This window comes from Lithobates pipiens, unplaced genomic scaffold (genome assembly GCF_037356315.1).
Source record: "Lithobates pipiens isolate NorthernLeopardFrog02 unplaced genomic scaffold, aLitPip1_a1.2 Scaffold_13, whole genome shotgun sequence".
NCBI classification, from domain to species: domain Eukaryota; kingdom Metazoa; phylum Chordata; class Amphibia; order Anura; family Ranidae; genus Lithobates; species Lithobates pipiens.
Genome location: NW_027507718.1, coordinates 235,608,393 through 235,632,050, shown reverse-complemented (window position 1 = coordinate 235,632,050; position 23,658 = coordinate 235,608,393). Strand labels below are relative to the sequence as shown.

Below are 23,658 nucleotides of genomic sequence, written 5' to 3'. Positions count from 1 at the left end.
GAATGTGTGTTCGCCTTCTGTCATCCAATGCTCCCACGCAGCTCGCAATTTAACTTTAAATGACCTGTTGACACCTATATCTAGTGGCTGCAGTTTTTTGGTTAATCCACCCGGAATGATGGCAAGCACCGAATTAGTTTTCTTCACTTGGGCTTTGACAGTATCTGTCAGATGGGCGCGCATGGAGTCACAGACCAATAGGGATGGAGATTCGTGGAAAAAGCCACCCGGTCTCTTGACGTAAACCTCTCTCAGCCACTCACTCATCTTCTCCTCGTCCATCCAGCCCTTCGGGTTAGCCTTGATGATGATGCCAACCGGAAACTTTTCTTTTGGCAGAGTCTTCCTCTTGAAAATTACCATGGGTGGTAGTTTCTGGCCATTAGCCTGGCAACCGAGAACTACAGTGAAGGATGACTTCTCGTTTCCTGTAGTGCGTATAGATACCGTACTGGTCCCTGTTCTCTTGACAGTACGGTTTACAGGGATATCAAAGGTAAGGGGGACCTCGTCCATGTTGGTGATGTGCTCTGGCCGGATCTTCTGTTCATTGATCTTGTTCTTGCAGTAGGTATGGAAAATGGCCAGCTTTTCTTCGTAATCCTTTGGCAGTTGCTGTGACATAGTGGTTCTTGTGCGGATAGAGAGATTCCGCCTTTTCATGAAACGGAAGCACCAAGAGGGACCTCCTCGAAAGTCGTTGATCTCCATGTCGCGTGCGATCGCTGTTGCTTTGAGTCGAATAGAGACAGTAGAGACACTTCTAACTGCGGTTCTCTGTTCAATAACCCACTGTTCAATTTTGTCCTCCAACTGTGGCCATCTTGCTTTGTTTCCTCGGAAACTCAGTTTGGTCTTCTTTACCTGGCGCAGGGCATCTTCTTGCTTCCTCCACTTCCGTACCATTGATTCATTAATGTTGAATTCTCTCGCAGCTACTCTATTTCCATGCTCTACTGCATGACTGATAGCCTTCAGTTTGAAATCCGCATCATAAGCATGTCTCTTAACAGGAGCCATTTTTGGGGCAGCGGGTATACCGTAGAAAATTAACGAATGAATGCGCACACCTCCTGACTAAGATGGCCGTAATGCCCAATCCAAGCAGTGCAGCTTCCTAGCTTTGGTAATCCCACGAAGCTGCACTGCTTGGATTGGGCATTACGGCCATCTTAGTCAGGAGGTGTGCGCATTCATTCGTTCATTTTCTACGGTATACCCGCTGCCCCAAAAATGGCTCCTGTTAAGAGACATGCTTACGAAGCGGATTTCAAACTCATCGCTATCAGTCACGCAGTAGAACAACCTGAGAGAGGTTTACGGTACGTCGGTTTACGGTAAGAGACCGGGTGGCTTTTTCCACGAATCTCCATCCCTATTGATCTGTGACTCCATGCGCGCCCATCTGACAGATACTGTTAAAGCCCAAGTGAAGAAAACTAATTCGGTGCTTGCCATCATTCCGGGTGCATTAACCAAAGAACTCCAGCGATGTCAACAGGTCATATATAAGGCGCACCGGATTATAAGGCGCACGGCCGTTTTTGTGAGAAAATTTAGGCTTTTAAGTGCGCCTTATAGTCCGAAAAATACGGTACAGTACAAGACACAAAAGTATTCAGAGACCCCAAGTTATAGGCTTGTACCTTCAGGTAGTTTAACACTGGCAAAGATTTTGAAGACACCCCCCCGGGTGCCTCCCCAATAACCCTACTCCACTCCGATTCCTCAGTTTTGTAGGGAGAGTGACCTGTGTCCTCTACTCCAATATATGGAATTTACAGGAAAGTCAATTCAGGGCACAGGCAAAGTAGTCAAACCCAAAAAAGGTACTTGCTGAATTGCTCTCTTAAAGCCCAGTCCTGGAAAACAGAGTCATGTTGGTTGTTCATTGCCCTAGTTCAAATAACTGCAATTTAACATACTGAAATTACAGAGCTGGTTGCCGGGCTAGGCTTAGTCAGTTGCCATGTAGAGACCATCTCAAGCAGCGATGTGGTAGGAATATTCACAAAACAACTTCAAGGTGAAAAACTATGCAAAAAAGTTTAGACTTGTTAGCAGAACTTTAGAAAAGATATCCATCCTCCTAGGTGACTAGCAAAAAAAAAAATGAAGCAGGCGGGGTTTTCCTGGGCTGGCCTACAATTTGTTTGCCACTTTCCGTTTCTGCGATATGCGGCAATATAATCCAACAACATGACTTCCTGTGACCCTCAATGGACAATAGAAATGGTTTTCAATTTTCTTATATAATATATCAATTTGATATCATGTGTAGTAATGTTTTTAAATGCCTTGTAAATTTGCAGTTATATATGTACAATGAGGGAAAAAAGTATTTGATCTCATGCTGATTTTGTATGTTTGCCCACTGACAAAAATGATCAGTCTATAATTTTAAACGTAGGTTTATTTTAACAACAAGAGACAGAACAAAAATAACCAGAAAAACACATTAAAAATTGCATTTTAGAGAGTGAAAAGTATTTGACTTAGTCTTGGTGGCAAAACTCTTGTTGGCAATCACAGGTCAGACGTTTCTTGTAGTTGGCCACCAGGTTTGCACACATCTCAGGAGGGATTTTGTCCCACTCCTCTTGGCAGATACTCTCTAAGTCATTTAGGTTTCGAGGAGGACATTTGGTAACTCAAACCTTCAGCTCTCTCCATATATTTTCTATGGGATTAAGGTCTGGAGACTGGCTGGGCCACTCCAGGACCCTAATGTGCTTCTTCTTGAGATACTCCTTTGTTGCTTTGGACGTGTGTTTTGGGTCATTGTCATGCTGGAATACCCATCCATGACCCATTTTCAATGCACTACCTGAGGTAAGGAGGTTATCACCCAAGATTTGTCCTGTCTCCTTAGCAGAAAGGCACCCCCCCAAAGCATAATGTTTCTGCCTCCAGATTTTACGGTGGGGATTGTGCTTTTGGGACGAGCTGAGTTGATGCAAAAGACCTCTATTTTGGTCTCATCTGTGCACAACACTTTCACCCAGTTCTCCTCTGAATCATTCAGATGTTCATTCGCAAACTTCAGGACAGGCCTATACATGTGCTTTCTTGAGCAGGGGGACCTTGTGGGTGCTGCAGGACTTCAGTCCTTCATGGCGTAGTGCGTTACCCATTTTTTTTTTTTCGCGCCTATGGTCCCAGCTGCCTTAAGATTATTGACAAGATTCTCCCATGTAGTTCAGGGTGGATTCCTCACCGTTCTCATGAAAATTGAAACTCCAGGAGGTGAGATCTTGCATGAGACTGAGGGAGATTGAGTTATTTTGAGTTTCTTCCATTTGCAAATAACCGCATCAACTGTTGTCACCCTGTCACCAAGCTGCTTGGCGATAATCTTGTAGCCTATTCCAGCCTTGTGTAGGTCTAGAATCTTGTCCCTGGCATCCTTGGACAGCTCTTTGGTCTTGGCCATGGTGGAGAGATTAGAATCTCATTGCTTCTGTGGACAGGTGTCTTTTATACAGGTAACAAGCAGAGATTAGGCGCATTCCCTCCCTAAGAGTACTCCTAATCTCAGCTCATTACCTGTATAGAAGAAACCTGGAAGCCAGAAATCTTGCTGATTGATAGGGGATCAAATATTTATTTGACTCATTAAAATGCAAATCAATTTCTAACTTTTCTGAAATGCGTTTTTCTGTATATTTTTGTTGCTATTCTATGTTTCACTGGTAAAATGAACCTAAAATTATAGACTGATCATTCCCCTGTCAGAGGACAAACTTACAAAATCAGCAGGGGATCAAATACTTTACCTCACTGTACATCTACAATATATTGCTTTTACATGCACAGGCTTTGGCATCCTGCTTTGCAGCAATACTCAATGCTTTACTATTCCTTTTTGAAATGCAAGCTAACAAAAAATGGATTGCAAAAGGGTCTTTTATTATTTTATTTTTTTAAACAAACATGCTATACTTACCTGCTTTGTGCAATGGTTTTGCACAGAGCAGCCCCCTCTCCTACTATTCTGGGTGGGTGGGGGCGCCATTTGTGAGGGCTCGATCCCGAGCCATACTGTGTGTGTCTATTGACACACACAGTGCAGTTCTTAATGAGCCAGGGAGGGGGGAGAGCGCAGTGTTGCTGTCCTTGGGCACAGCGCTGGATCAAGATCAGACAAGTATTTAGGGAAGGAGGGGCTCATACATGAGCAAGTAAGGAAAACAAACTCGCATCGACATTTACAAAACCTGTATAGAATAAATATGCACTTGCAAAATAACACGATTTTCCTATTATTGTTATTAATGTTAAAGTGACTAGAAGGATATAACTGCAGCTCCCCAAACATTCCTGTATCAGATGGTAGTAAACAAAGCTCTGATAATTTTGGGTAATGTCAAAACTTGTCGCTAGGATTCTCCCTTTCATGAATATGAAGGGCAGCCTCACGGGCCCATAAGAATGAGCAGGAAAAGGCAGCCAAACTTCAGCATGGTTAGGATATGGTATACTTTGCTGTTCATAATGGCCTGGAATTTGGTGACACTAAGTTGCCATATTAACAATACCAGTGCATCAAGGTAAGAAAAAGATAGATGTGAGCACAGAATGTATTGCACTGATTTGCTGAATATCTGATAGATTTGCACCACAGACAGTACCTAGGCTACTTTTATGGTCTGCGTATTTATTCAAAAATTTCCATCAAAAAACACATTCTCTTGTTTGGATGCAGTGCCCTATTTATTATGCAGTGCTCAGTTAAAGGTTTTTGTAATTGTGCTATGCACAAACATATAGTCCCCATCTGATCTACTATTATGGTCATGTGCAACATTAAATCATTTTGGCCTTCCAAAGTCACTGCCCAGTTCCAACACTCACCTACAACATAGAGACATCCATGCAATTCGCTCACTCCAGTGCCTGCTCTTCTTTGGCCCATCTCTTTAATGTCCACCCATTTATCTAGATGAGGGTCATACCTCTCCACACTTGAGAGGGAAGCAACGCCATCATTCCCTCCAACAGCATATACATGGTTCTAAAAGTTATAAACGCAGTTAAAATATGGTACATAAATATGCATAATAAAATTCACAGTTGCGTGTGCGCACACACATCCTATTCAATGCATCAAATTTCCCACATGGTATGCCTTTAAAAATACTGCAAATACAGAAAAACACCCATTGATGTGCCAGAAATCTAGTGTGCTCTTAACATCCTGTTTGGGTGGACAACACAGTCTCTCTGCTGCATTGAAATCAGGATCATAGTCGTCAGCTCTGCCTGCTGGACTACATGCCTTCACCTTTTCCCTCACCCTCCAACATTTCCATACATAATTTCCCCCCCCCCCCCCCCCCCCCAAAAAAAAGAACAATGCTGCTGGCCTGGATTCCCACAAGCCAGCTCATACACTGTAAATAGAAAGTTTTTTTTTTTTTTTTGAGATTTAGTTATGTTGGGGCTGCCTACATCAATAGGACCAGAGCTCCAGCAGCTGGCCCTACAAACATTTTTCAAGCTTTGCTACAGAAACAAAGAAAAATAAATAAATAAAAAGGCGTGGTGGTAAATAGGGATGAGCCGAACACCCCTCGGTTCAGTTCGCACCAGAACTTTCGAACGGACCCCAAATTCATACGAACTTTAGAACCCCATTGAAGTCTATGGGACTCGAACGTTTGAAATTAAAAGTGCTAATTTTAACGGCTAATATGCAAGATACTGTCCTAAAAAGGGTTTGGGGACCTGGCCCCAGGGGACATGGGTCAATGTCTAAAATGTTTTTAAAAATGGCCGTTTTGGCGGGAGCACTGATTTTAACCACTTGCCGACCGCCGCACGACGATATACGTCGGCAGAATGGCACGGGCAGGCATATGGGCGTATATATAAGTCCCTGCCTGCCCGCGGGTGGGGGGCCCGATCGGGCCCCCCCCCGGTGCCTGCGGCGGTCGGCATTCCTTCGAGAGCGATCCGGGATGAGGGGGCGGCCATTCATTCATGGCCACCCCCTCGCGATCGCTCTCGACGAATGGAAATCCCCCGTGACATCACTTCCTCTCCTGTAATGTAAACACAGGAGAGGAAGTGATGTATTCTCTCCTCTGTGTCGGTATTTTTCGTTCCGACACGGAGGAGAGCGGATCGGTGAGTTGCACCAACACTCTACACACACAGTAGAACATGCCAGGCACACTCACACCCCCCCTTTACCCCCCGATCACCCCCCCAATTACCCCTGCCCCCCAGTCACAGTGACACCAATGTCATTTTTTTTTTTTGCATTGGTGTCATTTGTTACTGTAATAACTGTTAGGGCAGTTAGAGTTAGCCCCCTTTAGTTCTAATGTACCCCCCTAACCCCCCCAATAAAGGTTTAACCCCGTGATCACCCCCCGTCGCCAGTGTCACTAAGGCTGGGTTCACATTGCAGCGGTTTATGAGAACGAATGTGATTCGCACCGCACTGCAGTGCAAATCACATCCGATCTCTGTGCGATTCGAGTTCAGCCATTCGCCGCACCCGCCGCAAATTCGCACGGGACCCTTTTTTTGGCCCGCAGCAGAATCGGATCGCATGGGTGTTCACACCATGCGATCCGAGTTTGCAGATCGCACTGCGATATGCGAACTGATCTGGGGGTGTCAGTAACATTTCACTGACACTCCCAGCAGTTCGCATAGGGCAGTGTGAACTGCCGCCGGGAGGCATGCGATGCGGGAACCCGCCGCGCATTCGTGGCGTTCCCGCATCGCTCCAGTGTGAACCCAGCCTAATAAGCGATCGTTTTTCTGATCGCTGTATTAGTGTCACAGGTGACGCTAGTTAGGCAGGTAGATATTTAGGTTCGCCGCAGCTTTTTATAGCGCCAGGGACCCCCATATACTACCGCATAAAGCCCCCTGATTGCCCCCTAGTTAACCCTTTCACCAGTGATCACCATATAACTGTTACAGGTGACGCTGGTTGGTTAGTTATTTTTTTATAGTTTCAGGGCACCCGCCATTTATTACCTAGTCTCACTAGTGTACCCCTAAATTTAGGGGTGTCTACTTTCCAAAATGGGGTCATTTGGGGGGGGGTTTGTGCCATCTTGGCATTTTATGGCCTTCAAAACTGTAACGCCCTTAGAAAGCCTGAAGGCGGTGCTTGGTTTTCGGGGCCCCGTACGCGGCTAGGCTCCCAAAAAGTCCCACATATGTGGTATCCCCGTACTCAGGAGAAGCAGCAGAATTTATTTTGGGGTGTCATTTCACATATGCCCATGGCATGCGTGAGCAATATATCATTTAGTGACAACTTTGTGAAAAAAAAAAAAGTTTGTAATTTTCCCGCAACTTGTGGCAAAATATAAAATATTCCATGGACTCAACATGCCTCTCAGCAAATAGCTTGGGGTGTCTACTTTCTAAAATGGGGTCATTTGTGGGGGTTTTGTGCCATCTTGGCATTTTATGGCCTTCAAAACTGTAATAGGTAGTGAGAAGTGAACTCAAAAATTTACGCCCTTAGAAAGCCTGAAGACGGTGCTTGGTTTTCGGGGCCCCGTACGCGGCTAGGCTCCCAAAAAGTCCCACATATGTGGTATCCCCGTACTCAGGAGAAGCAGCAGAATTTATTTTGGGGTGTCATTTCACATATGCCCATGGCATGTGTGAGCAATATATCATTTAGTGACAACTTTGTGAAAAAAAAAAAAAAAAAAAAAGTTTGTAATTTTCCCGCAACTTGTGGCAAAATATAAAATATTCCATGAACTCAACATGCCTCTCAGCAAATAGCTTGGGGTGTCTACTTTCTAAAATGGGGTCATTTGTGGGGGTTTTGTGCCATCTTGGCATTTTATGGCCTTCAAAACTGTAATAGGTAGTGAGAAGTGAACTCAAAAATTTACGCCCTTAGAAAGCCTGAAGGCGGTGCTTGGTTTTCGGGGCCCCGTACGCGGCTAGGCTCCCAAAAAGTCCCACATATGTGGTATCCCCGTACTCAGGAGAAGCAGCAGAATTTATTTTGGGGTGTCATTTCACATACGCCCATAGCATGTGTGAGCAATATATCATTTAGTGACAACTTTGTGTAAAAAAAAAAAAAAAAAAAAAATTTTTTTTTGTCATTATTCAATCGCTTGAGGCAAAAAAATAAAATATTCAATGGGCTCAACATGCCTCTTATCAATTTCCTTAGGGGGTCTACTTTCCAAAATGGGGTCATTTGGGGGGGTTTTGTACTGCCCTGCCATTTTAGCACCTCAAGAAATGAGATAGGCAGTCGTAAACTAAAAGCTGCGTAAATTCCAGAAAACGTACCTTAGTTTGTAGATGTGACAACTTTTGCGCAAACCAATAAATATACAATTATTGACTTTTTTTTTACCAAAGACATGTGGCTGAATACATTTTGGCCTAAATGTATGACTAAAATTGAGTTTATTGGATTTTTCTAATAACAAAAAGTAGAAAATATCATTTTTTTTCAAAATTTGCGGTCTTTTTACGTTTATATCGCAAAAAATAAAAATCGCAGAGGCAATCAAATACCATCAAAAGAAAGCTCTATTTGTGGGAAGAAAAGGACGCAAATTTTGTTTGGGTACAACATTGCATGACCGCGCAATTACCAGTTAAAGCAGCGCAGTGCCAAAGTGTAAAAAGACCTCTGGTCATTTACCAGCAAAATGGTCCGGTCTGAAAGTGGTTAATGACGATTAAAATGAAAAAAAAAAGTGAAATATTCCTTTAAATATCGTGCCTGTCTGTAGTATGCCTGTGAAGTACCACGTGTTTCCCGTGTTTAGAACAGTCCCTGCACAAAATGACATTAAACGGAAATAACATCATTTAAAACTGCTTGCGGTTTTAATGTTATATCTGGTTCCTGCAATATGGTTGAAAATCACTGAGAAAAATGGCATGGGTAGGCCTCCCTGCCCATTACCAGCCCCTTTGGGTCTTGTATGCATATTAAGGGGAACCCTGTAACCATATTAAAAAAAGGAAATGTGTGTGGCCCCCAGGCCCTATATACTCAGAACAGCAGTATACAGGCGGTGCAAACAAGACAGGGACTGTGTAGGTTTGTTGTGTTAAGTTGAATCTGTTTGTAATTTTCAACTGGTACATTTTTAAAGTGTAGCTCCAGTCAAAAAAACTATTTTTAAGCTTTTTGGAAAACATAGGGAAGGGTTATCACCCCTGTACAATTTGTTTTGTCGTACATCTTTTTTCATCTCACTTGCTGTTGTCTCCTTCCGTTTGCAAGTAGGAGATGTTTGTAAGTTGGATGTTTGAAAGTAGGGGCCTGCCCTATATGCTCTGCAGAAATGGCGGAACAAGGTGTTGGTTTTGCCACAACATTGTAAGCCCTCAAAGTGACTCTTGGTGGGCGCTGGAGCGCCCTGCTGTGAACGATTATATCAAGAATTGTAATTACATGCCATTGTTGAACAGTGGTAGAAAAATCGACCTTTGGTGGTTGTGGTGCTGGTGCCACAACACTATAAGTCCTCACAGTTACTCTGGGTGGGCACAGGAACGGGCCCTCCTGTGAAATATTATATCAAAAATTGTAATTAAATGCCCGTGTTAAACAGGGGCAGAAAGATTGGGCCTTAGGCACTGGTGCTGGTGCCACGGCACTGCAACCTCTCCCATATACTCTAGTTTTATTGCAGGAATTAGCCCTGCTGCAAAGCATTGCATCAAAAATTGTAATTAAACGCCCCTGTTAAACAGGGGCAGAAAAATTGGGCTGATGGCATCACCCAGAACCAGAAATGTTCTTCCAACATATCAGCGGAGGAGGAAGAGGATAGACAATCAACATAACAGGACAGTCACTCAGCATCAGCATAGGCAGTCGAAGGGATGTGATATTTAAAAAAAAATTATTCGGTTACATCAGCTTCAGGTACTTGGTAGCTGTGGGTTATCCAAGACTGATTCATCTTGATGAAGGTCAGTCGATCAACTGATTCGGTGGACAGGCGCACCCTGTGATCGGTAACAAAGCCACTAGCAGCACTGAAGGTGCGTTCCGAAAGAACGCTGGATGCAGGACAGGCCAGTAGCTCAATTGCATACTGTGCAAGCTCTGGCCAGTGATCCATCCTCAAGACCCAGTAAGCCAGAGGATTTTCCGTGGGAAAGGTGTCCAAGTCTGACCTTGCCCCTAGGTATTCCTGCACCATGTAAATCAGACGCTGGCGATGGTTGCTGGAACCGATTATACCTTGGGGCTGCGGACTAAAAAATTGTCTGAAAGCATCAGTCAGATGGCCACCTTCTCCACCGCTCATTCTGACCGATGCCTCAGCAACACGTTGTCCAGGACCAGGAGTTTGTAACCTCCCAGTCTCTGGGAACGCGTTGCACAGACCTTTCTGCAAGGCCTCCCGGAGATGTCTCATCCTCTGCTCCCTCTGCGATGACAAGATAAGGTCGGCAACCTTACCCTTGTACCGTGGATCAAGGAGAGTGGCCAGCCAGTAATGGTCCCTCTCCTTGATCCGAAGAATACGAGGATCCTTCCGCAGGCTTTGCAGGATCAGGGAGGCCATGCAGCGTAGGTTAGCTGAGGCATTCGGTCCGGAGTCCTCTGGGTCACTAAGGACAACATGATCCGCATCTACCTCCTCCCAGCCACGTACAAGTCCACGGGTTTCTTGGGACTGTAAATCATCTCTACAAGACTGCTGCTGCTGCTGATGCTAAGTGCCAGCCTCCACCTCCATAATGACACAATCATCCTCCTCCTCATCCTCTTCCTGTGTGATGGGTGGCATAGCAGGAACACTGTCTGGATAAAGGGGGCCTTGAGAGGCAAGGAAGTCCTCCTCTTCCTGCCTCTGTTCTGCCTCAAGTGCCCTGTCCATTATTCCACGCAGCGTATGCTCCAAGAGGTGGACAAGAGGTACAGTGTCACTGATGCATGCACTGTCACTGCTCACCATCCTTGTGGCCTCCTCAAACGGTGACAGGACAGTGCATGCATCCCTGATCATGCCCCACTGGCGTGGTGAGAAAAAACCAAGCTCCCCTGACCCTGTCCTGGTGCCGTAGTCGCACAGGTACTCATTGATGGCCCTCTGCTGCGTGTGCAGCCGCTGCAGCATGGCCAACGTTGAGTTCCACCTGGTGGGCATGTCACATATAAGGAGGTTCTTGGGCAGGTTCAACTCCTTTTGGAGCTCAGCCAGCCGAGCACAGGCATTAAATGATCGGCGGAAATGCACAGACTTTCCTGGCCTGCTTCAGGACATCCTGTAAGCCCGGGTACCTGCCCAAGAACCGCTGCACCACCAGGTTAAAGAGGAAGTAAACCCTTTCAAACCACTTTGACCTACAGGTAAGCCTAGATTAAGGCTTACCTGTAGGTCCAAGCAATATCTCCTAAACCTATATGGTTTAGGAGATATTTGCCCGAAAATGGGCACCGCTGTCTACGGCGCATGCGCCGTAGACAGCGGCGCGCAGGCGCACTAAATGCAGCAAGTCCAAGAATGGATTTGCCTAATTTGTCGACTCCCGTGCGCATGCGCAGGAGTGACGTCAACGCGGCTTCGCCGAATGGCAGCGGCGGAGCTGCAAGACGCGACTCCCGTGCGCATGCGCGGGAGTGACGTCATCGCGGCTTCGCCGCTGTCATTCGTCGGAGCTGCGAGACGCCACCAGCAAGATGGATGCGGCGGACTACAGAGGACAGCGGTGACTTCGCTGGCTCCTGTGTCAGGTAAGTGACACATAATGAGCTACTATGCGATGCATAGTAGTCCATTATGCTTTACCTTTGCAGGGAAAAAAAGAGGAAGTAAACCCATCAGGGTTTACTTCCTCTTTAAGGACGTGAGCTACACAGGGCACACTTGTCAGTTGTCCCTGTCGAAGGGCGAAGAGGAGGTTGGTGCCATTGTTGCAAACCACCATTCCTGGCTTAAGCTGACGTGGCGTCAACCACCTCTCGGCCTGCCCCTGCAGAGCTGACAAAACATCCGCCCCAGTGTGGCTCCTGTCCCCCAAACAAACCAGCGCAAGCACGGCATGGCATCGTTTTGCCTGCGTACTTGTGTAGCCCCTGGAACGCCTACGGAGCACCGCTGGTTCTGAGGACAGAGCACTGGAAGAGGCCATGGAGGAAGAAGGAGGGGGTGGAGGAGAGAGGTGTGTCACAACCAATAGTAGCATTTTGGAGGCGTGGTGGCAGAACAACCTCCAACACTACTGCACCTTGTCCTGCATCCTTCCCAGCTGCCAGAAGAGTGACCCAATGGGCCGTGAAAGACAGGTAACGTCCCTGTCACTGCCTGCTGGACCATGAGTCAGCGGTAATATGCACCTTACCACTGACTGCCCTGTCCAGCGAGGCAAGGACATTGCCTTCCACATGCCGGTAGAGAGCCGGAATCGCCTTCCGTGAGAAAAAGTGGCGTTTGGGGACCTGCCACTGAGGAACCGCACATTGTACAAACTCACGGAAGGGGGCAGAGTCAACCAACCGAAAAGGCAGCAGTTGAAGTGCTAGCAATTTAGCCAAGCTAGCATTCAACCGCTGGGCATGTGGATGGCTGGGAGTGAACTTCTTTCGCCGGTCCAGCAGCTGGGGCAGGGACGTTTGCCTGCTATAATCGGACGTGGGTGTACTGCTAGCAGAGTGCCCGGAAGCACTTGGCTGTGACACACCTAATTCTACACCTTCATTCCTCTCAGAGCAGGTTTCAGAGAGGACTGAAGGTCTAGTGGGGTTGGAGATACCAGCTGATGAGGAGCAAGGAGAGGTCCGCTTTGTTCTTTGGTGTGGGTCTTTGAGGTACGCTTGCCAACGAGCAGCATGGCAGGTCAACATATGTCTGGTCAAGCATGTGGTGCCCAAGCGGCTGATGTTTTGGCCACGCGAGATACGCTTGAGACATATGTTGCAAATAGCAGCGGTGCGATCTGATGCACTCGTCTCAAAAAAGGCCCACACCAAAGACCTTTTAGAATAACACGCACAGGCAGCGCCCTGCACAGGCGGAGCTCTGCGGTGTGATTCAGTCGGTGTGCTGCCCATAAGCTGGCCCCTGGAGGGCATCCTGCCTCGTTGGACATGTGCCTCCTCCTCCTCTCTCATACCAGGCACCCACGTGGAGTCAGTGCCCTCATCATCCCCTCCCTCTTCATCGCTGTAGCAAACCTGGCAGTATGCTGCAGCTTGTGGAACATGATTGCCAGATTGCTGTCCTTCTTGAGCATCCCCTCTCTCTGCATTCACACTACTGCCTTCCTCTAGCTGAGTGTCATCATCAGAGCCTACAAAACACTGGGCATCCTCCTGGAGCATGTACCCAACACTGTGCTCAAAGAGTTCAGGAGACTCCTCAGGAGGACGTGGTGGGTCTAGGGAAGGAGTCACTGATGATGACATTGAGACGAGGGAAGACGATGCGTTGGCAGCTGCTTTGCTAGTACCCTGAGAATGGGTGAGAGAGGATGAGGAGGATGAAGAGGGCTTGGTCATCCACTCTACCAAGTCGTTGGCACGTTGCGGCTCAACATGTCCAGCTGCCGAAAAGAAGGACAAGCGTGTCCCATGGCCACGTGCCGATGACGATGCACCGCGTCCACGACCAGCACTGTTGTCTCTAGACACAGAGCCTGCATGCCCTCTTTTATCGGCTCGCGCCTGTCTGCCTCTCCTTGCTGGCCTTCTAGACATGGTAATGGCCTGAAGGGAGTTGGGTAAAACAGCAATTGGGTAGTGTATATTGTGCTGGAGGCACACAACACCCACTAACTCCTGCAGATGCCTTTATTATAGAACACCAGCAATAAAGGGTAAATACAGATGTATACTGTGCTGTGCTGGAGGCACACACAACTTCCAATAACTCCTGCAGATGGCAGATGGCTCAAATAGAGAAGAGCTATGTAGGTGGATATAGCGGTGTGTACTGGGTACAGAGCACGCAGACAGCACGCACAAGCTCCTAACACTGACTGCAAGCTCTATTATAAAAGATAGATATATCGCTAGCTATATAGGTGAGGTGAATATAGTGGTGTATACTGCGGTCAGGGCACGCAGACAACAACCACTACAGAAGAGCAAGATCGAAAAATCGGCCGATAACGATCGGTTTATACTGTGTTGAAGGTACACAGAACACCCACTAGCTCCTTCAGATGCCAACACACTACACAAGGCCGCCACTCTGGCGGTCTTACATAGTGTGGGGCGTGTACTACACAGCCTGAGCTATGATTGGCCACAGGCATCCAGCCTGTGGCCAATCATGGCTCTCCTCGCTGCCGGTGCTGTGATTGGCCAAGCATGCGGGGTCACAGTGCATGCTTGGCCAATCATGAGCCAGCAATGCACTGCGCCATCGCAGTGGATTATGGGCTGTGAGCGCCACACGAATTTGGCGCGAACGGCCCATAATGTTCGGAATTCGCAGAACGGGCGAACAGCCGATGTTCGAGTCGAACATACATCCTAGTGGTAAATCTGAGTTATGCATGAAACATACATTTTAGCTTTTTTAGTAGAAATGTGTGTTTATTCAGTTTTGAAAGAGATATGCAAAGTCAAATAACCAGCTAGCTTTCCGTTTGCCTTAGCTGGATTAAAGAGGTGAATTTGATGCAATGGAATACCAGATTTTGTACAGATCACTAAAAACAAAAATAAAAAATGTAATAATAATAATAATAATAATAATAATAATAATAATAATAATAATAATAAATATATATATATATATATATATATATATATATATATATATATATATATATATGTGGGAAGGCTGGCCGTAGGCCAGCCTGTATTTGTGGGAGGAGTCTGAGGCTATATAACCCTCCTCCTCTGTCAGGGCCAGAGCTGGGGTTTTCTAGGTAGCTCATGGGGGAAGGGCTGTCCAGCTATCCCCCACCACTCTCTGCTCTGCATTCATGCTGGTGGGGAAGCGGGGTGCGTTTTCCTGTCATGTTCCAGTGTGAGGAGAGGGGGTGGTGATCCTCTCTCTCTCTCCCCACACGTTTGCTCTGTCCATCCGCCCGCCGTTTCTGCCAGCGTGGGGAGAGGGGGGGCGATCGGCCGCCCCAGCTCCTCTCTCTCCCCCCACACGTTTGCTCTGTCCACCCGCCCGCCGTTTCTGCCAGTATGGGGAGTGGGGGGGGGGTGATCGGCCGCCCCAGCTCCTCTCTCTCCCCACACGTTTGCTCTGTCCACCCACCCGCCGTTTCTTCCAGTGTGGGGAGGGGAGGGGGATCGGCCGCCCCAGCCCCTCTCTCTCTCCCCATGTGTGTTGTGCTGCCGATTCGTCCGGGGGGGGGGGGCTCCACGTGGCGGCCGCTCGGCTGATTCTCCCTGGGGGGAGGGTGTGATCGGCGGGGCTGCTGGGAGCCCGCCTTGTGATCGGCCGCCCGCTGGATCCTCTCTCCCCTTGCTCGCATGGCGGCGGGGGGGGGGGGGGGGGGGTGGTCGGCCGCCCGCTGGCTTCTCTCTCATTGCTCACATGGCGGGGGGTGGTCGGCCGCCCGCTGGCTCCTCTCTCCCTTTGCTCGCATGGTGGGGGGGTGAGGGGGGGGTCGGCCCCCGCTGGCTCCGCTCCCCCTGCATGTCCGTCGCCAGAGCTGCCGAGAACCCGCCTGGTGATCGGTCAGCTGCTGGATCCTCTCTCCCCTTGCTCATGTGGGGGGGGGGGGGGTGGTATCGGCTGGCTGCCAAGTGAGCGGTGGGTCCTGGTGCTTGTAAGGGGGATGGGCTGTCACCCACCTGTTGCTCCTTTCCTCCCCACAGCGCAGACTGGCATCTCTGCTGCAGTGATGGAGGATCTCAGTCCACCCAGGTTGCTGCTTTACTTGTTGGTGGTTTCTTTGGTTGGTGTTATATTGGGGTCAGCCCTGGTGTCTGTGGTAGCTTCCATCAGCAATTTTCTGTCATAGCGTTCTGTTATAGTGTTTTGCCAGCGTTTTCTGTCATAGCGTTCTGCCAGCGTTTTCTGTCACAGCGTTCTGCCTGCGATTTTCCGTCACAGCGTTCTGCCTGCGATTTTCCGTCACAGCGTTCTGCCTGCGATTTTCCGTCACAGCGTTCTGCCTGCGATTTTCCGTCACAGCGTTCTGCCTGGTTTTTTTCCGTCACAGCGTTCTGCCTGCGATTTTCCGTCACAGCGTTCTGCCTGCGATTTTCCGTCACAGCGTTCCGCCTGCGATTTTCCGTCACAGCGTTCCGCCTGCGATTTTCGGTCACAGCGTTCCGCCTGCGATTTTCCGTCACAACGTTCCGTCTGCGATTTTCCGTCACAACGTTCTGTCCAGCATTTCTGTCACAGCGTTCTGTCCAGCATTTCTGTCACAGCGTTCTGCCCAGCATTTCTGTCACAGCGTTCTGCCCAGCATTTTTCTGTCACAGCGTTCTGCCCAGCATTTTTCTGTCACAGCGTTCTGCCCAGCATTTTTCTGTCACAGCGTTCTGCCCAGCATTTTTCTGTCACAGCGTTCTGCCCAGCATTTTTCTGTCACAGCGTTCTGCCCAGCATTTTTCTGTCACAGCGTTCTGCCCAGCATTTTTCTGTCACAGCGTTCTGCCCAGCATTTTTCTGTCACAGCGTTCTGCCCAGCATTTTTCTGTCACAGCGTTCTGCCCAGCATTTTTCTGCCACAGCGTTCGGCCCAGCATTTTTCTGTCACAGCGTTCGGCCCAGCATTTTTCTGTCACAGCGTTCGGCCCAGCATTTTTCTGTCACAGCGTTCGGCCCAGCATTTTTCTGTCACAGCGTTCGGCCCAGCATTTTCTGTCATAACATTCGGCCCAGCATTTTCTGTCACAACGTTCGGCCCAGCATTCCTGTCATAGCGTTCTGTCCAGCATTTCTGTCACAGCGTTCTGTCCAGGTTTCGGTCATAGCATTCAGTCCAGTTTTTTGTCACAGCGTTCTGTTCAGCATTTTCTGTCATAGCGTTCGGCCCAGCATTTCTGTCATAGCGTTCCATCTAGCTTTCCTGTCATAGCGTTCTGTCCAGCATTTCTGTCACAGCGTTCTGTCCAGGTTTCGGTTAGCATTCAGTCCAGTTTTTCTGTCACAGCGTTCTGTTCAGCATTTTCTGTCACAGCGTTCTGCCCAGCATTTTCTGTCACAGCGTTCTGCCCAGCATTTCTGTCACAGCGTTCTGCCCAGCATTTCTGTCACAGCGTTCTGCCCAGCATTTCTGTCACAGCGTTCTGCCCAGCATTTCTGTCACAGCGTTCTGCCCAGCATTTCTGTCACAGCATTCGATCTAGCTTTCCTGTAATAGCGTTCTGTCCAGGTTTTGGTTATAGCATTAGTCCAGTTTTCTGTCACAGCGTTCTGCCCAGCATTTCTGTCACAGCGTTCGGTCCAGCATTTCTGTCACAGCATTCGATCTAGCTTTCCTGTAATAGCGTTCTGTCCAGGTTTTGGTTATAGCATTAGTCCAATTTTCTGTCATTACGTTCGGCCCAGCATTTCTGTCTTTACGTTCGGCCCAGCATTTTCTGTCTTTACGTTCGGCCCAGCATTTTCTGTCTTTACGTTCGGCCCAGCATTTTCTGTCTTTACGTTCGGCCCAGCATTTTCTGTCTTTACGTTCGGCCCAGCATTTTCTGTCTTTACGTTCGGCCCAGCATTTTCTGTCTTTACGTTCGGCCCAGCATTTTCTGTCATACGTTCGGCCCAGCATTTTCTGTCATACGTTCGGCCCAGCATTTTCTGTCATACGTTCGGCCCAGCATTTTCTGTCATACGTTCGACCCAGCATTTTCTGTCATACGTTCGGCCCAGCATTTTCTGTCATAACGTTCGGCCCAGCATTTTCTGTCATAACGTTCGGCCCAGCAATTCTGTCATAGCGATTGGTCCAGCATTCTCGGTCATAGCATTCTTTCTAGCTTTCCTGTCATAGCGTTCTGTCCAGGTTCGGTCACAGCATTTAGTCCACTATTTCCGTCATAGCGTTCGGTCCAGTATTTCCGTCATAGCGCTCTGTCCAGCATTTCCGTCATAGCGCTCTGTCCAGCATGGCGGTCATAGTGGTTTGCCCCTGGGTTCCTGTCATATCATTCTGCCCGGCATGTCTGTCATAGCGTTCCGCCCCAGGTTATCTGTCAGTGTTCTGCCCCTGGAGTTCTGTCATAGCGTTCTGCCAGCATGTCCGTCATAGCGTTCTGCCCCGGGATTTCAGTCATCGTTCTACCTAGGTTAACTTTTAGCATTTCTGTCATGGCATTGTCGTGACATTTTTCTGTCAGTATTTCTGTCATAGCGTTTCTGTTCAGTGTTTCTGTCATGGTGTTTCAACCTCTGTGTTTGGCTTCAGAGTTTGCAGAAGGGCGTTCACTTATGACATATTCTGGTTAGGTTGTCTGCATTCATTGTCATGTCTCATCGTATCTGTGTTCATGTTTGTACCGGGGTCAGTTAGCTTGGGCTCGCACATCGGGATCTGTCACGTCTACAGATCCATACGGGCTGAGGTTTCGTTATTAATGATTGTTGACCACAATCTTCTCGCCTGTATACCTACCATACATCATACGATGCATGTTCATTCACCACACCTGTACGTCTACCCACCACGGTCTGTGGGTACTCTAGGCCTGAGTTTCTGTTAATTACCTGTCTCTGCGCTGCAGGTTTCTCGGGTTAACTCACCATTCACAACTCACACACGGGGGGGGGGGGGGGGGGGTTCATCATTAGGTTTCATTCATGCGCTGTGGTCTTGACTTTTCTGCCATGTTCTCATTCTTAGGTAGGCAGAGGGGCGTTGTTGTTCTCATGTCTGGTTGTCTGTCTTTCCTTCTAGTTGCGTTTTCAGGTTGGGCCGTCTTGGCATCCATACCAATATCAACCATGCCTGCACTCACTTACAAATGTCATTTCGCCACTGGGCGCACCCTCGGGTTGGAAGCAGACGTCAAATTTCTTAGTTGACATCCTGTTGCATAGAGGCCCTGGTTACCGCCCTGGGATTCATACTCTCAGGGTGTGTCCAAGCCACGGTCCTTAGGTGGTAGGTTGGGTGACGTCGTCACCATTCTGGATTCCACTCTCAGCTCCGATCTCTTGTCTAGGAGGTTGCCTGGAGTACTGCTCAGGGACGTCGGTCCAGTCATCTTTGCTCCTCCCCGGTTTGTTCCAGGTGGGGAGGGGGTGCTTTAGTCACTTCGGGCATGGCTGGATCATGCTATGGGACTTATTCCCCTGGGTTGGAGTCTGTTTCTCCTTCGGTTCAGGATTCGGTCTCGGTTGGTAGGTCTCGGGCAGTAGCATGACCTGTTCGCATCCGGTGGGACCAGTCTGTCTTGGTGTCGCCATGTTGATGATGCTCATTGCCATGGCACCTACTCCATCACATCCATCGGGCAGCCAGGTTTCCTCTCCTATCACTGGTATTTTTGGTACTCACCCTCTCACCAGGCATGGGAAGGGGTGTTTCACGGTGCTTCTTCTGGTGTCTGTTGTAGGGGCTCCTCGGGTCAGCCCTTGCTCTCTTGTCCCCACGTATCCTCTCATTCATAGCAGTTCATTCGCATGTCCGGGTTACCTTGGGCATCAGGCTCATCCTATCCTTCACGGGACGTTCAATTGGGTTTGCGTAGCTTGCAGGCTCCAAGGAGGTTCCTTCTCATCTCCAGGTCAGGAGTCGGTGGGTTCTACTCTCACAGCGGATACTTACCGGTTACTTACGGTTGGCGTTTGGGCATACGTCATTTTATGGATGGGATCTTTACCTTCCCTCTCCCACCTAAACTTGTGTATTTTTGCCCTCTTTTCAGGCATACTGACCATACAGGCCATGGCACACCTCAGGCCTTGTTTCTTAAGTAATATTGCATTTCCCACTTGAAGACTCCGATTACAAGTGGGAAGGCTGGCCGTAGGCCAGCCTGTATTTGTGGGAGGAGTCTGAGGCTATATAACCCTCCTCCTCTGTCAGGGCCAGGGCTGGGGTTTTCTAGGTGCCCACCCACCCGTTTCCCCCAGGTTATTTACTCATAGTATTTTTTCTTATTCTTACATTCAGGGTATGCCCTCTTTTCAGGCATACTGACCATACAGGCCATGGCACACCTCAGGCCTTGTTTCTTAAGTAATATTGCATTTCCCACTTGAAGACTCCGATTACAAATATATATATATATATATATATATACACACACACACACACACACACACACACAGTACAGACCAAAAGTTTGGACACACCACCTCATTCAAAGAGTTTTCTTTATTTTCATGACTATGAAAATTGTAGATTCACACTGAAGGCATCAAAACTATGAATTAACACATGTGGAATTATATACTAAACAAAAAAGTGTGAAACAACTGAAAATATGTCTTATATTTTAGGTTCTTCAAATTAGCCACCTTTTGCTTTGATTACTGCTCCGCATACTCTTGGCATTCTGTTAATGAGCTTCAAGAGGTAGTCGCCTGAAATGGCTTTCCAACAGTCTTGAAGGAGTTCCCAGAGATTCTTAGCACCTGTTGGCCCTTTTACCTTCACTCTGCAGTCCAGCTCACCCCAAACCATCTCGATTGGGTTCAGGTCCGGTGACTGTGGAGGCCAGGTCATCTGGCGTAGCACCCCATCACTCTGCTTCTTGGTTAAATAGCCCTTACACAGCCTGGAGGTGTGTTTGGGGTCATTGTTCTGTTGAAAAATAAATGATGGTCCAACTAAACACAAACCGGATGGAATAGCATGCCACTGCAAGATGCTGTGGTAGCCATGCTGGTTCAGTATGCCTTAAATTTTGAATAAATCCCCAACAGTGTCACCAGCAAAGCACCCCCACACCACAACAATACCCCGATTGTCTATGTATGTATTTGATTAAGAACAGGGTTACTGATTGTGCAACATTGTCTGGCTAAACTGTAATGATTCTGGATTGTACTTCTTGTGTGTTTTTATAGTTAAATAAACTTTATGTTAAAAAAAAGCACCCCCACACCATCACACTCCTCCTCCATGCTTCACGGTGGGAACCAGGCATGCAGAGTCCATCCGTTCACCTCTTCTGCGTCGCACAAAGACACGGTGGTTGGAGCCAAAGATCTCAAACTTGGACTCATCAGACCAAAGCACAGATTTCCACTGGTCTAATGTCCATTCCTTGTGTTCTTTAGCCCAAACAAGTCTCTTCTGCTTGTTGCCTGTCCTCAGCAGTGGTTTCCTAGCAGCTATTTTACCATGAAGGCCTGAATCACACAGTCTCCTCTTAACAGTTGTTCTAGAGATGTGTCTGCTGCTAGAACTCTGTGTGACCTGTTCACTAATCTGAGCTGCTGTTAACCTACGATTTCTGAGGCTGGTGACTCGGATGAACTTATCGTCCGCAGCAGAGGTGACTCTTGGTCTTCCTTTCCTGGGGCGGTCCTCATGTGAGCCAGTTTCTTTGTAGTGCTTGATGGTTTTTGCCACTGCACTTGGGGACACTTTCAAAGTTTTCCCAATTGTTCGGACTGACTGACCTTCATTTCTTAAAGTAATGATGGCCACTCGTTTTTCTTTACTTAGCTGCTTTTTTCTTGCCATAATACAAATTCTAACAGTCTATTCAGTAGGACTATCAGCTGTGTACTGTATCCACCTCCTGCACAACGCAACTGATGGTCCCAACCCCATTTATAAGGCTTGAAATCCCACTTATTATACCTGACAGGGCACACCTATGAAGTGAAAACCATTTCAGGCGACTACCTCTTGAAGCTCATCAAAAGAATGCCAAGAGTGTGCGGAGCAGTAATCAAAGCAAAAGGTGGCTACTTTGAAGAACCGAGAATATAAGACATATTTTCAGGTGTTTCACACTTTTTTGTTCAGTATATAATTCCACATGTGTTAATTCATAGTTTTGATGCCTTCAGTGTGAATCTACAATTTTCATAGTCATAAAAATAAAGAAAACTCTTTGAATGAGAAGGTGTGTCCAAACTTTTGGTCTGTACATTATATATATATATATATATATATATATATATATATATATATATATATATATATATATATATATATATATATATATATATATATATATATATATATATATATTTATTTATTTATATTTATTTATATAAAAAAAAAATGATATATAAAAAATAAATAAAAATAAATCTGATGAAGTTTGGTTGCTCTTGTCCAAATACGTGACCTATAGAATATTGATGCAGTATTTTCTAAATAGCTCTGCATATACAACTTCCCAGGTTTGTCATCATAGCTATATGTACAGCTATGTAAAGAAATGAAGATGTCTGAAATGTTGTCTGTAACCACAGCCATCACACTACCAACACAGCCTTACAAAAGTATGGAAACACATGTTTATATCCATTTCATTTTCACAAACCTATACTTGTGATGTGGCATGTGCCACTTATACTCATTCCTTCTGGAAAGTTAAAAATACTGCATTCAGCTGGAAAAACCATCATGTGAATTCTCAAGTGGGTGTATGTCTGGGCACAATAGCTCTCTGCACTCAAACTGCAAATCAAAGTTAAGGCTGGGCTTGGAGGTAATGTTTGTGGAAAACAAAGCCCTATAGTTTAATATGCCCCCTCAAATCAGAAATTGCTAACATTTCTATATAGTTACATATAGTAGATGAGGTTGAAAAAAAGACAAGTCCAACCTATGTGTGTGATTATATTATATTTCAGTATTACATTGTATATCCCTGTATGTTGTGGTTGTTCAGGTGCTTATCTAATAGTTTCTTGAAACTATCAATGCCCCCCCCCCCCCCCCCCCCGCTGAGACCACCACCTGTGGAAGGGAATTCAACATCCTTGCCGTTCTTACAGTAAAGTACCCTCTACGTAGTTTAAAGTTAAACCTCTTTTCTTCTAATTTTATTGAGTGGCCACAAGTCTTGTTAAACTCCCTTCTGCGAAAAAGTATGGTATTTGTATATTGAAATCATATCCCCTCTCAAGCGTCTCTTCTCCATCGAGAATAAGTTCAGTGCTCGCAACCTTTCCTCATAACTAATTTCCTCCAGTCCCTTTATTAGCTTTGTTGCCCTTCTTTGTACTCGCTCCATTTCCAATACATCCTTCCTCAGGACTGGTGCCCAGTCCTGGACAGCATACTCTAGGCTGGACCAGAGTCTTGTAGAGCGGGAGAATTATCGTTTTTATCTCTGGAATTAATTCCCTTTTTAATGCATGCCAATATCTTGTTTGCTTTGTTAGCAGCAGCTCGGCATTGCATGCCATTGCTGAGCCCATAATCTACTAGGACCCTCAGGTCCTTTTCCATCCTAGATTCCCCCAGAGGTTCTCCCCTCTCCCCCCCCCCCCCCCGTGTTTAGATTGCATTCATATTTTTGCCATCTAAATGCATTATATTACATTGAACCTTATGTGCCATGTAGTTGCCCAACCCATTCATTTGTTCAGATCTTGATCAGATATGATTCCCCATTGGAGTGTGCAACAATTGGGGACCATTTCTGGGGCTCCAGAATTTTGCAGAGGGTCACACACCTGCAGTAGTGGCAGTATTCTATTTAAGCATTATTTCCAAAGGAGCACAACCCACAGAAAAAAAAACTTGACCATCTTCCAGTTAAGCTATAACTCTAGCGGGCCAAGGAGTCTCATGTTACACTGGCAGTGATATGACTAGTCACAAGGATAAGCTGCATCATGTACAGCA

General features: G+C 47.0%; 1 protein-coding gene across 3 annotated transcripts in view; it reads right to left on the bottom strand.

Annotated features, from left to right (window-relative positions):
• KLHL8 (kelch like family member 8) overlaps nt 1–23,658 on the bottom strand; it is a 131,766-nt gene that overhangs the window by 5,790 nt on the left and 102,318 nt on the right. For all 3 annotated transcript variants that reach the window (XM_077476364.1, XM_077476363.1, XM_077476362.1), the window contains exon 8: nt 4,855–5,014. In XM_077476364.1, the coding sequence (XP_077332490.1) occupies nt 4,855–5,014 (160 nt within the window). The remainder of the gene's footprint in view (nt 1–4,854; nt 5,015–23,658) is intronic.